The 16,162-nt window shown below is 37.2% G+C and overlaps 2 protein-coding genes across 6 annotated transcripts in view; one reads left to right on the top strand and one right to left on the bottom strand.

Moving 5' to 3' along the window:
• hdac11 (histone deacetylase 11) overlaps positions 1 to 16,162 on the bottom strand; it is a 92,529-nt gene that overhangs the window by 76,156 nt on the left and 211 nt on the right. For 2 of the 3 annotated variants that reach the window (XM_051123255.1, XM_051123258.1), the window contains one exon: positions 9,634 to 9,708. In XM_051123255.1, coding sequence (XP_050979212.1) covers positions 9,634 to 9,655 — 22 coding nt within the window. In that variant the 5' untranslated portion in view covers positions 9,656 to 9,708. Of the gene's footprint in view, positions 1 to 9,633; positions 9,709 to 15,309; positions 15,425 to 16,162 lie in introns of those variants that run through there. The other variant, XM_051123253.1, reaches the window with a different exon arrangement.
• iqsec1b (IQ motif and Sec7 domain ArfGEF 1b) overlaps positions 15,397 to 16,162 on the top strand; it is a 242,105-nt gene continuing 241,339 nt past the window's right edge. For all 3 annotated transcript variants that reach the window (XM_051123245.1, XM_051123246.1, XM_051123251.1), the window contains exon 1: positions 15,397 to 15,819. In XM_051123245.1, coding sequence (XP_050979202.1) covers positions 15,533 to 15,819 — 287 coding nt within the window. In that variant the 5' untranslated portion in view covers positions 15,397 to 15,532. The remainder of the gene's footprint in view (positions 15,820 to 16,162) is intronic.

Consider the following 16,162-nt stretch of genomic DNA (forward strand, 5'->3'; position numbering starts at 1 on the left):
AATTTTGACATTGAGAATAACTTTTACAAATCCCATCTATATGCTTTCATTTGATTTTTGTAGCCTAGCAGGATGAGAACAAATCAGCAGGGGGTAAATTCCTTGTCAAGGCACTGTATTTCAACCTTGAAAACCATCACCGGGACTGAAATCAGACCAGCTTAACGGCAAAGTGACGAACATCAGACAAGCAATCAGCATTTAATCTGAAACAATATGTGGTATGACTATCATTACGTGTACCTGTTTTCCATTTTATGTAAAAATAGAGCATTTTTGAACAATCCCCTTTACTGTGGTTCTCATCTACTGTACCTGGCTGTTTTGTTTTGGGTTTGATTTTTAGATTCTCTGTTTTAGGTTTGTTTTTTATTTTTGTGGAATAGAATTTTCTCTTGACATTGCTACAGTAGTTTTAAAACTGATATAAGGCCAGGTGCACACTGTACAATGTATAAAAATCCTTTAGTGTTGCTTGTCAGACTGTACAAGCATGATCGCAGCTATTAGCTGTCATTAACGTCAGACTGTACAACAGTCAAGACTCGTTAAAAAGAGACATACGTAAGAAGATTTGCCTGGAGATTTACATCATCAATCCGTGACACATTTGGTGTCGGTGAGCTACAGTTGAGGTCAAAAGTTTACATGCACCTTGCAGAATCTGCAAGATATTTCACATAAAAAGCATTTACATATAGTCCACAAGAGAAAATAATAGTTGAATTTATAAAAATGACCCCGTTCAAAAGTTTACATACACTTGATTCTTAATACTGTGTTGTTAGCTGAATGATCCACAGCTGTGTTTTTTGTTTGTTTGTTAGTTTAGTGATACTTGTTCATGAGTCCCTTGCTTGTCCTAAACAGTTAAACTGCCTGCTGTTCTTCAGAAAAATCCTTCAGGTCCCACAAATTCTTTGGTTTTTCAGCATTTTTGTGTGTTTGAACCCTTTCTAACAATGACTGTATGATTTTGAGATCCATGGGACTCATATGCAGCTATTACAGAAGGTTCAAACGCTCACCGATGCTTCAGAAAGAAACAATGCATTAATGTCAGGGGGTGAAAACTTTTTAAATTTGAAGATCAGGGTAAATTTAACTTATTTTGTCTTCTGGGACATGTAGTCATGGTATCTTCTGTAGCTTCTGAAGGGAAGTACTAAATGAAAATAAAAATTGATATTTAGGCAAAATAAGAAAAATGTACACATCTTCATTCTGTTCAAAAGTTTACACCCCTGGCTCTTAATGCATAATTTTTCCTTCTGAAGCATCAGTGAGTGTTTAAACCGTCTGTAATAGTTGCATATGAGTCTCTCAGTTGTCCTCAGTGTGAAAAGATGGATCTCAAAATCATACAGTCATTGTTAGAAAGGGTTCAAACAACCAAAGAAGTTTTGGGACCTGAAGGATTTTTTTGAAGAACCGTTCGGAAAACCGTTCAGGACGAACAAGGGACTCATGAACGACCATCACTAAACCAAAAAAAAAAAAAAAAAAAAAAAAAAAAAAACCCCACAGCTGTGGATCATTCAGGTAACAACACAGTATTAAGAATCAGCTGTATGTAAACTTTTGAACAATGTCATTTTTATAAATTCAATTATTATTTTCTCTTGTGGACTATATGTAAACATCTTTTATGTGAAATATCTTATTCAGGTCAGTACTAATTAACAAATAACATGTATTTTGTATGATCCCTCTTATTTTGGTAAAATAATTAACATTTTGCAGATTCTGCAAGGTGTATGTAAACTTTTGACTTCAACTGTATATTAACACATGGAATCAAAATGGTGGCTTGCAACCAAAGCTCAAGTTGAATGAAAATTAGAAAAAAAAACAAAGACGTGAGCAAGTGGTAAGCATCAGGTTCTATGCTACTAATGGTTCTCGACGTCTTGACGCCGCTGTAGGAGAAGTCACACTGCAGGACTGTGCCTCAAAATTTCTGATGTTGGCAGAATTTCATCTGAGGTAAAATTTGATCACAGTGGTCATTAATTGGCTGTCGGCAAATATGTCAAACAAAGCATTTTAAGACTACAGATTTTGGCCTAGGAACAGAGGAGTCCTTTAGAATTAAAAAAAAAAAAAATTCTCAGATGGCTGTGGCTTAAATCATAGAGTGTGAAAGAAAAGTCTATAAAAATACAACTCATTGTATACATGTTGACACAAAGGAATTTTCCTATTGATTTTCCACAGGTGTTTTATATTTTAAATTATAAACCTCATTGTGTTGTAGAGTTGAAAGGGATAAGACTTAAAGTGAATAGTTAACCCAAAAATGAAAAATTCTGTCATTAATTACTCATTCTCATGTCATTCCACACCTGTAAGAGCTTCAATCATCTTTGAGACACAAATTAAGATATTTTTGATGAAATCCGAGAGCTTTCTGACCCAAATGCAACTGTCACATTGTAGTCCATATGACCTCAGTGGTTCAACCGTAATGTTATCAAGCTATGGGAATACTTTTTGTGCGCAAAGAAAACAAAAATAATGACTTTATTAAACAATTTCATCTCTTCCATGTCAGTCAACGCCGTTCACAAGAATACCTTATTTTAACAACTTGAAGGGGTCATCGGATGCCCATTTTCCACAAGTTGATATGATTCTTTAGGGTCTTAATAATAATAAAAAGTCTATAACATACATTGGTTAAAAATTCTCAATGGTTGTGTAAAACAACACCCTTTTTACCTTGCCAAAATCAGCTCTGCAAAAATCATTTCATTCTGGTCGAGGCTGCTTTTTAATGCAAATGAGCTCTGCTCGCCCCGCCCCTCTCTTCTCTCTGTGGAGAGACGAGTCTGTTTACTTTAGCTGCGTTTAGCTGCTAAACTCATAAAAATTAGCTGCAAAGATTCATAATAAAACACTTATACTCACTTCTGCTGTAAGTGAAGCTGGATCACGAATGATTCGCGTGAACATGGATGGATATATGTAGATCGGAAGGCGAATTCCCTTCACAAACAAATGTAATCCACTGCATCTTCAGCGGCTCAGATGTCGGCAGTAAATGACGACCACTACATTCATTATTACATCCAGCAACACAACAACTCAATCGATCAATCTGAGATATTCTTGTCTAACTTACATCCCTGCTCCGGCAACGAAACAAAGAGGGTGGACTGTTACAGCTGATCTGAGGTAAAACGCTCATGTCAATCAACCATCGTGGGACTGGCCTCTGTCGATGTGACGCCACAACAACAGGCATCTGAGAATGACTCGATTTGAAAAAGGGAATATTATTTTTAAAGATTAATTAAAACCCACTGCATGAATTTTTATCATTATAGGGTAGATTTGTACATACACTGCCAACACACATTAATGTTCAAACAACATGTAAAAGTGAACTTAGCATCCGATGACCCCTTTAACAACTTTTTCCTTATTACCTTTGTAGGTCTTGAACGTGTCAGTTGCATTGCTGTCTGTTGCAGGGTCAGAAAGCTTAATTATCTTAATTTGTGTTCCAAAGATGAACGAAGGTCTTGCGGCATGAACGACATGAGGGTAAGTAATTAATGACAGAATTTTCATTTTTGGGTGAACTATCCTTTTAATGGTATTTTATATTCTCCTTCTTTGGATTTGTTTTCTTAAAATACATCTACAGATCCCCAATCTGGTTTCAAGTCTTAATCTGTTACCTTCGCCTCATCTATTTAATTGGAATCAGCATGTGATCTCACAGCTGATCACGCAGACAGGCCGATTCAGTGTTACTTGTTGGGTCTTTTTGGTGGAGATTGCTGTGCATGTCACACCCCCGTTCATTTTACTGTGATGCTTGCTGTGTGTACTGATGTTAGAGGTAATGTTGCATCTAAAAAGTTTCTTTTCAAAACTTACTATGGCTGTTTACCAGCTTTTAGTTTCCCATTCTTAGTTTTGCTCAAGCTGATGGATGGTTACCTCATGGGGATTGTATAATGCCTTCTAGTAGACATACTGAGAATAATGAAGCCATTAACTGAGAATCTTGTGCTGTTGTTCAGCGTCTTTTTGCAACCTACAGTACCTAGGTACTGTCATGTGCATAAAGTCTTAATGTGTGACTGAAATGGTCCTCTTGTATTGCTAAAAACTCATTTTCACCCAACAACTAACCCTTTAAATCTAGTACATGACTGGTTTACAACAAGACCACACTGTTCAAATCTGAGGTCAGGTGGTCTAAATTGTAAAAAAGTTGTGTTAGGAAAGCAATTTCCTTCATGGCACTTTCACTGTGAATCATCTGTCCTTTGTGCTTGGATACAGTCTTTAAGTAGCTGTGCAAGTATGGTGATGGCCTTAAAAATTAACTTTTAGTTTGTCAAACTAAAATACAGGTTACAAAGCACTGTGACGCTTCCTAGGTTGGTTTGTTCCCAGTGAGACAGTCAAGTGAAATTGGCATGACTCCCACAACACATTCAATTTTTATGAACATTCTGATAAAAAAAAGTGCCTAAAAATCTCATCTTATTCAAAAGGTTTGCATATGAAATCTATTCCTTTTGTGAACGGAAGATTTGGCTATTCAAAGCTGCAGTTTAGTGTGATTACTGTAATTGCATCGGGGTGTCATTGAGCACAATGTTAAAAATGGCACCATCTCGAGCACAGTGGAGGCATGGCTGAAACAGCGATGTAAGTTGAAGATAATAGTGATATATAGTTTTAAACTGAGTCAGCAAGTTACAGTGAGGACTGCTACTTCAAATTGAGACATATATCATTTGAAATGCAATTCAGAGAGGAAATACAACAGCATGAAAAGTTCCTGTTTTGAGTGATTACACTGTAGCACAACACAAAGCAAACTAACTGCCTGCCTGCTTGCCTGGAGAAACGATTCACTCATCAGCTAATCAGGCAGCTTGATCTTGGCATAGAAGAAGTGTTGAGAAAGCAACTCGTAATGTAGGTCAACTACAGTTAAACTACCCTTTAAAAAAAAAGTTAGATAATTAGATAATTTATCTGGCTCACACAGAAATGTATTTATGGTGATTGCATTAAACACTTAATTTAATTAAGCATTTACTTAATTTTACAGTAAATCCAACAAATGAAACAAGAATTCACATAAATGTCAAATCAAAAACACTGGCTCACCTTCATGTCTTCGAATTCAGTCACACAAAAATGAAGACCTTCAATCTTCGGAACACAAATTAAGATATTAAGGACACGTTCAAGGTCCAGAAAGGTAGTAAAGACACTGAAGAAGATGGTAGCATTACTATACTTTCTTTGTTAGCTACTCCCCAACTCTGCTCAGGCGGTACAACAAGAGATTTTCATTTCATAGCTGTCAGGAAGAAAGTTACACATTACAAGGAAGGGAACCGAATAGAGTTCTACCACATTTCCTTTAATGCTCCTAAAAGTGTCCCAACATCCTTCACACCCTCAAAGCGTGTTTAACAGGGTGCAATAGTTGAGCGACAGTCAGCATCTCTTCTCTGACCTTGTACAGATAAGAAATTGGCTTTGCCTTTGCTGAGTGGAAGCTGAGAAGTGAAGCTTGTCCAGGTTTCCCTTCACAGGAAAGGACAAAATGTCACAGGTCGCAATGACTCGTCTCTCACTCTCACAGCATTTCAGTTCCTGGTCAGAGTCCAGTGGCCGATTGATAAACTAATGTGACATTTCTTTGGATCTCTGCTTCAGATATAAACCAGCTGTGTCTAATATCTAAAGGTGTTATCATCAAAATATATCTTCTGTAGTGCAGAGCAGAGCAGGAATAAAAGGTGTAAGTTAACACTATCTATATGTACCCAGATAGCACACGTACGTCTACGAGATGTCTGTTAAAGATCACTTGATCTGGAAAGCATCTGCTATGTGCAAACATCAGTTTTACATACATTCTAAATCATACACATCTTAAAGACGTCTAATAGATGTCTATTTGACATCTGATAGAAAAATCTTATAGACGTATTGCAGATGAGCAAACACTCTAAAAAATACGTCTTCCAGATGTAAATGCAGACGTCAAGTGTCTCTGTGATGTATGTGTGCTATCAGGGTATTTAATCTAGATAGTAGGGCTAGGTAAAAAAAAAAAAAAAAAAAAAAAAAAAAAAAAAAAATTCTCGATTTTAATCAGTTCTCATTTTTTACGAAACAATATCGATTCTTAAATCCCAAGTATCGATTAGTCTAGCCTGTTTTCACCTAATGAATGGAACATTTTAGCACGCCTCCCAGCCAATAAATCGCAATAAGCTTTGTGCTTTGTTACTTTTAGATATGAAACACAGCCGCATTCACACAGCAGCATATACAGTATACAGTTGTCAGTCCTGTATTTGAGTCCTTAATACGGTAATGTTCTCACACAGTATGGTTATTTACGGGTGTGACAACCACATTAATTAACCATTAAATTGCGAAGTAAAAAATAAATTATAGTGTTTTACACCTTACAAGGAATAACAGTGAGTTTTAGTATGGTTACGTTTCTTAAATAAGATATCATTAATGACGTGTGCAGCCTTTCAGGACTCACAACCGCATTCTTGAAAAACTTGTGCTGTGTGAATGGAACAGAACTGGACATACATTGCTAAAGAGCCGCTCTGCCGCACAAACGTGCGTGTACCATGTGTTGCGTGTGTTCACGTGTGGTTTCACCTGTTTACCTTTTCAGGGAATACAGCGGTATTCTAAAAAAGGTTTTGGGTCTCAGAAGACTAGTGTAAATTGACCGACAGCACCATCTGCTGTTTTTTTGGAAAAGGAAGTTGCTCAGTTGCATTTGTGAGAAAATCTGCCTGCACGCATTTGTAAGAAAATCAAGTTTCAAGTTTTCTCATAAAAAGGTAACACACAATACATATAATTGTCCATACTACTGCATTTTCTCTCAAATAGAGTTTTGTATTTGCGAATCACATAAGTTTGAAAGTCACGTTTTTTCTTTGCAAAACAGATTGTGTTTATTTGCAAAACGCTGTATTTGTTTGATGAATATTGGCACAAAATTTACTCCATAGACAAGTGACGGAACGGAAGTCATTCATTTCCAATGGGGAGTAGTGCTAGGGCTGCTTGGAGTTCCGATCATATGCGTATGCGGAAATTTCGGATCCGATTTGAGCTGTGGATACGTTAAAATATTTGATCTTCTGCGACTAGACCGTATGGGATCACTCGACTGGATGTGATGTATTCTATTAAAAACTATGAGCGTGAGATTAGAATTACAAACATTTTGTTCACTTTAACATTATTCTTTAAACACTATATCTGTAAAACAGTGCTTTAGAATAATTATGGCAGAATTATTTACGTTGATTAGCCCCATAAAACCTACTATGTTTTTATTTGGGGGTCATTTGTTTTGTGACGAAACATTCATACATTGATTATATTCATTCAAATCATTAATTTTACCAAGGTGAATATGCCGAGGTAACGGTTGCTGCACGACCAGTTTGAAAGTTCTGTGCGCCCGGGACATTTCGACACTCACACCTGCAAGTAAATGCGGTTGTCAGTCCCAAAAACTGACAAGTGTGAACGTAGCCACAGTCTCAGATTTTAAATTGTGTCCAGGCGCTGTTTAATATTGAGTGACAGATCGCTGTAACACCTCAATTCAAGACCAGCAGAAGCAGAAGCGCAATGCGGACGTGAACTGATCTTCTCCTCCGCTTTAACCAGTTACAGCTTGAAATAAACATGAATAAACACCCAAAGGTATGTTAAAAGAAAGAGTACAACTTACCTAAATCCGTATCCTGTCTCATGTATTTGCTCAATCAGTGTTTCAAACGCGCAAAGACGTCAAACTTGTAAACAATGTCAAGTAACGTCACATTTACCTCAGAAAAAAAAAAACATATCAAGTTACCATAAACTTGTTAATCAGCTAGAAAAATGAACAATAGAGAGGAGCATTTTGCTAAATGTATGCACCATATACCATAAAAAGATAATCATTTTTACTGTTCTTCAATATTTAATTTGTTTTGATTACGTTTTTATGACAGCCACTATTTAAATGTTTATATTTCAAAAAACAAATTGAAGTATAAATATAATTATGTAATTGTAACTTATTATAAAAGCTTCACTGAGTGTAATTTAAGAATTTGTATATAATTTAGTTCATTTTAACCTTAAATATTATAGTAATTTAGTAACTGACTCTCATGTATGTTTTACAGCATTAGTTGAGAGATTTTTTCTTTAAGAAATTATATATGAAAAGTTCAGATGCAAAACCATCAAAAAGCCATCTCAGTCAAAAATAAGATAATGATACTGAGTGAATGCTCCTGTCACAAGGTACACGTCTATCAAATACTTTTACTTCAAACTCGCAAAATTCCAGCGTCAGCCCAATCAGAAGTACCAGTACTTACATACAAACCTATACAAAGTAACCAGAAAGAAATGGTAACTTTAAAGAAACACGTCAGATGGATTTGGAGGCTTTTGCATCTGAACTCTTCATATCCAAAATCGACACTGAATCAAATTGAATTGGAAACAGAACTGAATTGCAAGCTTGTAAATCTGAACTGAATCGTGAAATTTGTTTTAAAACCCAGCCCTACCAGATAGTACCTTTTATCTGACCGCACACAACCAACAGTATTATGTTTTTTATATATAACCACCCTATGTTTTCAAAATTACTGTTCAATCTCAAGATTGAATGTATTCTGTCTCTGCAACAGCAGCCAATGAAAGCAATGTCTAGAGATATGTATGAGACAAAGGCTGGGGGGAAAACGTGAATAAACATGTCTAACCAGTATCTCTCTTCTTCATGTTCACTATTGTGGTCACTAGGGCCACAGAGGCACAAAAGGCCTCAATGCGGGTGCATACAGCTGGTTTCCATGGAATCTGTACCATTTAGTTCCTCTTAATGATTGTTAGTAAAATGTACCTCATTTTTCATTTTCTCATTTTCTATATACCTACAGGTCCTTAGCTGTAATTGATCCGTGAGTGTGTTTGTGCACAACAGCAGATGGGCAGTGCGGAACTGGCTTCATTGCATTCGATTAAGAAGGATTGGAAATGTCTGGTGCGGTCAGGAGGAGACTATAGTACGTCTTGCACAGCCCTCTTTCATTAGCAATGCAGATGTGAGTTGCATAGAACGCTGTGAATTCTGTTTCGTGCAATACTTGAATAAAACACAGATAGATAAATAAGAGAAGCAACGTAATCACTCTAAAAGGATTTTTGGTGCAAATCTAATCAGTATCTTTGAATATTTCTCTAGATTCTACATCAAATGAGTCTTCCACTGAGACGCTGCTAAAGAATTCAACGCACATAAAAAGGCAGAGACTGCAGTAACATGCTAATGTGCCAACAGGATTGATGTGAGTCTGTTATGCGAGTCTGACAGCTGTTTAGACAGGTTGCTGTAGAGTAATAGTCTAAGTGAGGATTCAATTAGGCCATAAACAACACAGAAAAACTTAAAGTCAACACGACACCATTTGCATCCCATTTTACTTCTTTAATTTGACATATTTCTAGATGAAACCTGGTAAATATGTAGGACGGGTGTTAATTTTATTAATCAGGAATTGATTAGATCAGGAAGGAGGGCAGAGAGGTCTAATTTACCTGGAGATCTATTCGTTAGCATAGCACTTCATCTCTATGGTAGTTGCTGGTGCATGCAGTCCAGGAAAACATGACCTGGATAAAGAAAAAAGATCATTAGTGAAACACTGGTAGACATGATCAACTGGTAAAAATTTGTCAACCAGTAGAGATTTAGCACATTTAAGCATTGTGGTTTAAAAACCAATGATTTTTAGCTGCTGAAATGCAATCAGCAGCGAAAGAGAACTCATTGTGATATATGCGCACGTCGTCTGAGAGTTTCTGAGCTCTGTCAGAGGTGCGCGTACACGTGCTGAATAGGCCTTGAAAGGTTAAATACACAAGCTTGTATGTGTCAAAATGCCCATCTTTTCAAGTATCCTCGTAATTTAGGTCTTAAGTGAAAGCAAACAGCTGAGAAAAAAAACACGTGTAACAGTATATTGGATCGGGTGGCTCTTAAAGTGACAGCAGTTTTGGTCATACCGCCTACCTCTAAATCACATAATATTTTTCCAAAGAATACTATATAGAAACTGCTACTTTGAATGGGCATTAATGGCAAAAGATGCTTTTTGTTCAAATAATGGTGTATTTTACCATCAAGGCTGATTCTCGCCAGCTAGTAACTATAAGTTAAGTGGATTTATGGAGAGATTGAAAAACAGGAAGTATTGGTGCACTTTAAAAGAAATATTTTTAGTAGTTGTAAATTAAACAGATTATTGGAGCCTGTTTTACAAGAACATTCTATTTCAGTATTTCTACTTCAAAATTTAATTGTTTAATTCAAGGTGTTACTTGCCGTTCTTTATAATTCATTGTGAAATATACTAGCAATTTCTGAGTGAAAATAGTTTCTACAATATTTGTTATTCCACTGTGGAAAAAAAAGAAAGGCTGTACCTACTATATAAACTACAAACTAAAATTAAAGCTGCAGCGCTGAAACGTTTAGGAAAACAGCGAATGGTGGGCAATATGCATTTAAAGTGGTAAATATAGAAAAAATATGTGATTTATATGTGCCAAACTTCCTTCTACACTGTAAAAAATAAAAATCACAATTTGTTGAGTCAACTTAAAATAATTTGTTACCCTGCTGCCTTAAAATTTTAAGTTCAGTCAACTAAAATACGTTTAGTCAACTTGAAATGTTAAGTTGTACTAAGTAACAACTTAGATATTTGTGTTTGTTAAACTTAACAGATGGGTAAGTAACCCAGCTGCCTTAAAATTTTAAGTTGATTCAACTAAGTTGTCACTTAGTATAATTAACATTTCAAGTTGAATAAACTGTTTTTGAGTTGACTGAACTTAAAATTTTAACTTAAAAAAAGGCAGCCAGGTTACAAATATTTTAAGTTGACTCAACAAATAAATAAATAAATGTATACAGGCCAGCACTTTTATAAATTATATGGTTTGGTACAGAGTTAGTGCAAAGCATGACGTATCCTGTTGCCAACAGGTGGCGCTATGATTATAACTGATTATTAGCCTTTAGATGTCTTCAGGCCAGGACTCTTAACAAACATGTGAAGTTTGGTGCTGATTGGACATTGCATGTTTATGTTAGTGCAAAACAAGTAGTTTCCTGTTGCCAGCAGGTGGCGCTATGATTATAACCAAATATTGGTCTTTGGATGTGCTCAGGCCAGGACTCTTATTGAACGTGAAGTTTGGGGCAGATTGGACATTGTATGGCTGAGTTGCAACAAATTCTATTCCCACACCTTTTAATGAAAAGTCAAGATCTTCACAAATTAACATTGCAAAGCCCTTAAGAGTAGACTGACCAAATACAATGTTGATATCATTAAAGCTCAAGGAGGAGCTCGTTAGAGTGTAAAACAGGCCACTTCCTGTTGCCAGCAGGTGGCATTATGACTATAACTAAATATGGTCATGGGCATGTGTTTAGGACAGGACTCTTATCAAACATGTGAATTTTGATGCAGATCGGACATTGTATGTCTGAGTTATAACAATTTCCTTTTTCATGGCGAAACGTCAAAGTTTGCCAGGCCACCACAAACACACCCTTCAACGGAAACTCAAGATCTTCGCAATTTAAGCTTAAGATGACACTGACCAAATTTGGTGTTGATCTGTTTAAATCTCTAGGACGCCTAAAAATGGCAAAAACGGCACAAAACTTGCAGAAAAAAAATTCTAAATCACAGACTTCCTGTTGGGTTTCGGACTTCATGGGGGGCACTTTTTTGTAGATACTGATGCATACATGTGTCTACCGAATTTCATTCATGTACATGAAACATAGCTCGAGAGCCACTATGTTGAAATTTTATAGGTGGTGCTATCAAGCCATTTTGCCACACCCATTTCTGAAACCCATATCAGATGTAAATTTTAACCACTTTTGGTGTGTGTGCAAAGTTTCATGAGTTTTCCAGCATGCTTAGGCCCTCAAAAATGTGAAAGAATCTGAGCAATTCCAATAGGGTCCTCGGTGCTCCTAAGTACAAACATAACAAATTGTGCACAATAAAACACTAAATAGGATCAGTTTTGATTTCATGTTGACTTTTAAACAATTGCTAATCTCAATTTTAAAAAATACATTTTAGAACACATTCTAAATTAGAATTGTCTGTAGACCAAGTTTCTGCATTTGCGTCTCAGTTCGACAATAAAAAAACATGACATTATCTATTTGGTTCAGGGACTGCTGGACTAATGGTGTTGGCCTGCATTCACTGCAGGCCCATCTGCCAGACAGCACTGGCTTATGAGAAGAAAATTGAAAGTTAAAAATGCTTTCCTCTTTTACATTACAGACAATGAATGGCTGTAAATATTTAAATGTGTGGTTCAAAAAGAGTCAAACATGACTGACAGAAAAGCAGTTTTCCCTGGCAATGTCATGAGGATATTCTCAAGTGCTTTGTCAGTTTCACAAAGGAGCACCGGGTGCATTTCGTTTCTATTGCCCCATATCAGTATGCCCTATAGACACTGCACTTTGGAAATGCTATTGTGTATGTAAAAATGCACACCATTACTTGGAAAAATCAATGCTGTTTCAATAAGCCGCGCGGTAAAAACAGTATGCCATTAATGGTATTATTTCTATGCCCTTGAGCACCACTTATATAAATCTGGAGTAAATGTCTGCGATTTCGTTAAATTAAAAACAAAATTCTAATGCAAACGAAGGCTTGATGAGCAACAGGTCTGTAAAAGCTTTTCGAACATGATCGGTTGAACAGTTGAAAATATGGCTGAGGCTCTTTCACTTTTATCAAATGCAATTAAGCAAGTTTTTTGTACTCAAGCACAAAACAAGTGCAGCCACGTGATGCTATTGTAAATGCTCATCCATCTGAATGTCAAGCTAATGAAATGTTTAAGAATGAGAACTCTAGCTGAGTTTAAATTACTCATAGAACTGAAGAAGATGGCATAAGGGCTCAGGCTGAGAAGATGAGGGTATAGACAGGGAGAGAGATGGAAGGCGGTTAGATGACAGTTTCCCTTTAGGCTACAGTCTGTTTGGAATCAGACAGAGGAAATGCGCTCGAAACATCAGACATTGAGATGCAGTAGTCAGTGTTGCCTCTCGATGATTGAGACAGCACAACAGCAAGGTTGAAAAATAATTCCTGTTTTAAAACTGAATTGCATGCCATTATAGCCATTGCTTACATTCACTAAAAATAAAAAAAAGGCTTTGAATGAGTCTAAGACACAATTTTCATCTTAGAATATGGACATTTTAAGAAGCTGTAGAAGATATAATTTGCTTTTCCTTAGGCGGCTCATCCAAACTGAGCTGTTCTTGATCTGGAAATAGCCAATGCCAAGAATTTGATGACATTAGTGTAGTACAAGTTACACTGCTTTAAAGGGATAGCTCACCAAAAATGAAAATTCTGTTATTAATTACTCATCCTCATGTCATTCCAAACCCGTAAGTCTTCAACGCATGTTCACGAGAGTACCATGACGCATGCATGTCTGGGCCTTGAATGTTGTAGTTGTGTTGCTGTCTATGCAGGGTCATAAAACTCTCGGATTTCATCAAAAATACCTTAATTTGTGTTCTGAAGACAAACGACTGTCCTACGGGTTTGGAACAACATGAGGGTGAGTAACTAATGACAGAATTTTTCATTTAGTCTGCATTGGTTCTCCCTTAAGGTCATAAGTTGAGTCTGGATCAATGCAACCTAAGCTCATTGTTATGGCTGTTGGCCATATGACCTTTCCTGTTCAAGTTCTAATTTTTTTTAAAGCCACAAAGTAATCTGCTAAAGAAGATGAGAAAAATCCAAAAGTTTGAAAAATGAATCAAGAGAAGACAAAGGCTTCTAAAAATACATTCATTTTTGAGGAAGGCAGACTCTCTTACGGTAAAACTCAGCCCATCCTTGTCATCATTGCAGAGGCTTTGATGGAGACAGCTTCTTAGTGATCACAGAGGATAAAGTGTGAATTATGCACATTATCTGGTGTCTCTTTCTCATTAGCAGCAGAATGCGCAGGTACCGGAGCACCAAACAGCATATGCCTCGACACTGCCTATCATGACAACTGGAAAGATAAACAGTAATCATTTTTTTTCTCTATTTTTTGGCAGCTTGCATATGCTATGCATTTTACTGGACATGTGCTATAATAAAATCCCCAGGTCTAGTCATTTCTCTCTTTTATGTAACAAATTCAATCTTTCATTGTTATTTGAAACACTGAGACGGTGGCACGTTACTCTTCATTCATCTTAACCAAGCAAACTCAACTGTAACTGTAATGAATTACACAAGACAATCACCACGCAGACAGATTTAAAAATAAATCAAGTAAATCAAGTTTTGGTTTCATTATGCCATTGCACCAACTGGCATAAAGATCAATCTTAATGGGCAATCCCATTCTGTTATTGCCAAAGACAACCACCAGAGGGCACCTAGTAGGACTGAGACACAAAGAGCTGCTGGCATAAAGTGTACAATTGTATTTTAACCCTATATATTTTGCATGTACTGTAATAGAATGTGCCAAAGCTATTGATGACTTGTCTTTTTATTTTATAAAACTGACTTAAAGATGAACACACCGATCTTTAAATTATACACGTCTTAGATGACTGGAGTTTTAAGCATTTATGATTTGAGCACAGAAGATAATTTAACCATCAGTGTGCCAGTGAAAATGAGTCATTGCATGAAAATGTACAGTAACTCCCCTTTTGGCTTCTCTGTTGTGTTGCAGGAGTTGTTTGGATAGGACGAGCAGTGCACTTGTTTAAAGCGCTGACATGAGTTACTTCGGGCTCATGAGATCCTTCTGATCTCATATTGATTTATTATGGCTTTACAGTACAATATCCCTGCTGGAAAAACATCTCAAACCTTATTTGCTGAACTAGACCTCTTTAAAACTAGCCAACGTAATTAAGCTTAGAGATCAGTTAAGACCAGTAAACCATCTTAGACTAGTTTTTTTCAGATAGTCAGGAAGATTAGCTTGCCAATGTTACTTTGGTAAGCAAACATTTCAGTTTTGTCTAGTTAGCAGACCTGATTGACCAAATAGCCTTGGAGAGCATCATCCATAACCTGCTAAAACAAACAAACATGCTTGTTTACACTTTTTAAAATGTTTTCTTTTGATATGTAATAATGTACCACGATAAACAGAGATGCTGCCGGCGCAGTAAACACTGCTTACCTTAACAGTCCTCCCACTGAAGGGTTAAACGGATTTACCATCCACGGAGCGGGTTAGTTATTGTGGCGCAGCGCAGAGCCTCTGGACGGCGCGCTGCAGCGGACGAGCGCTTGAGCGCAACTTCAGTACTCAGTACTGAGCGCCGACAGCAGTCAGCAGTACCAGCAAACATAAACAATGGCGGAGCGGCTGTAAACCCAGCTCAGCGGATCGAATTTGCCCCATGGACGGGCATTTCGCGTACATCGACATGGAGAACCCGACCGAAAACCCCAGCAAGGCGGCGGAGTACCTGAAAGAGCTCAATAAAATCATCGAAACCCAACAGGAGTTGTTGGAGAAGCAGAAGATTCGGATTGAAGAGCTCGAACAGCAAGTGTGTGATCTTTGTCAAGAGAACGCGTGCTTGAAGGATCAGCACCAGAGGCACCTGGCCACCTGCAGACTGCAACAACAGGGCAACAGTCACCCCACGCTGGGGTCCATAAAGGAGAATGTGATCCAGGAAAAGTAAGAGTCCCACTTTTGCAAAGCTGTCACTGCTTGTTTCGTTTGGACTATGCATGAGTGGAATAACTAAGCAGGCATGTCAGCTGTATATGGCGCAATTTGAATAGTAGTTATGATCAGGAGCGTTTATTTGTGGGTCTCAGCGACAATGAACGGACTCGCTTAGCGGGACGGCTTTGGGTGTGAGTAAATACCAGCACTCAAATGTCACCGGGCGTGATATTTATATAAAACACCTGTCTGTATTAAAGTGAATATATTAGGCAGCACAGCAGTCAGTCAGAAAAGATACATTAAAGCAATTTTGTATAATACGATCCCCCCTGATGCTCGAAATGCTGTC

This window comes from Labeo rohita, chromosome 11, assembly GCF_022985175.1.
Source record: "Labeo rohita strain BAU-BD-2019 chromosome 11, IGBB_LRoh.1.0, whole genome shotgun sequence".
Classification (NCBI taxonomy): Eukaryota; Metazoa; Chordata; class Actinopteri; order Cypriniformes; family Cyprinidae; genus Labeo; species Labeo rohita.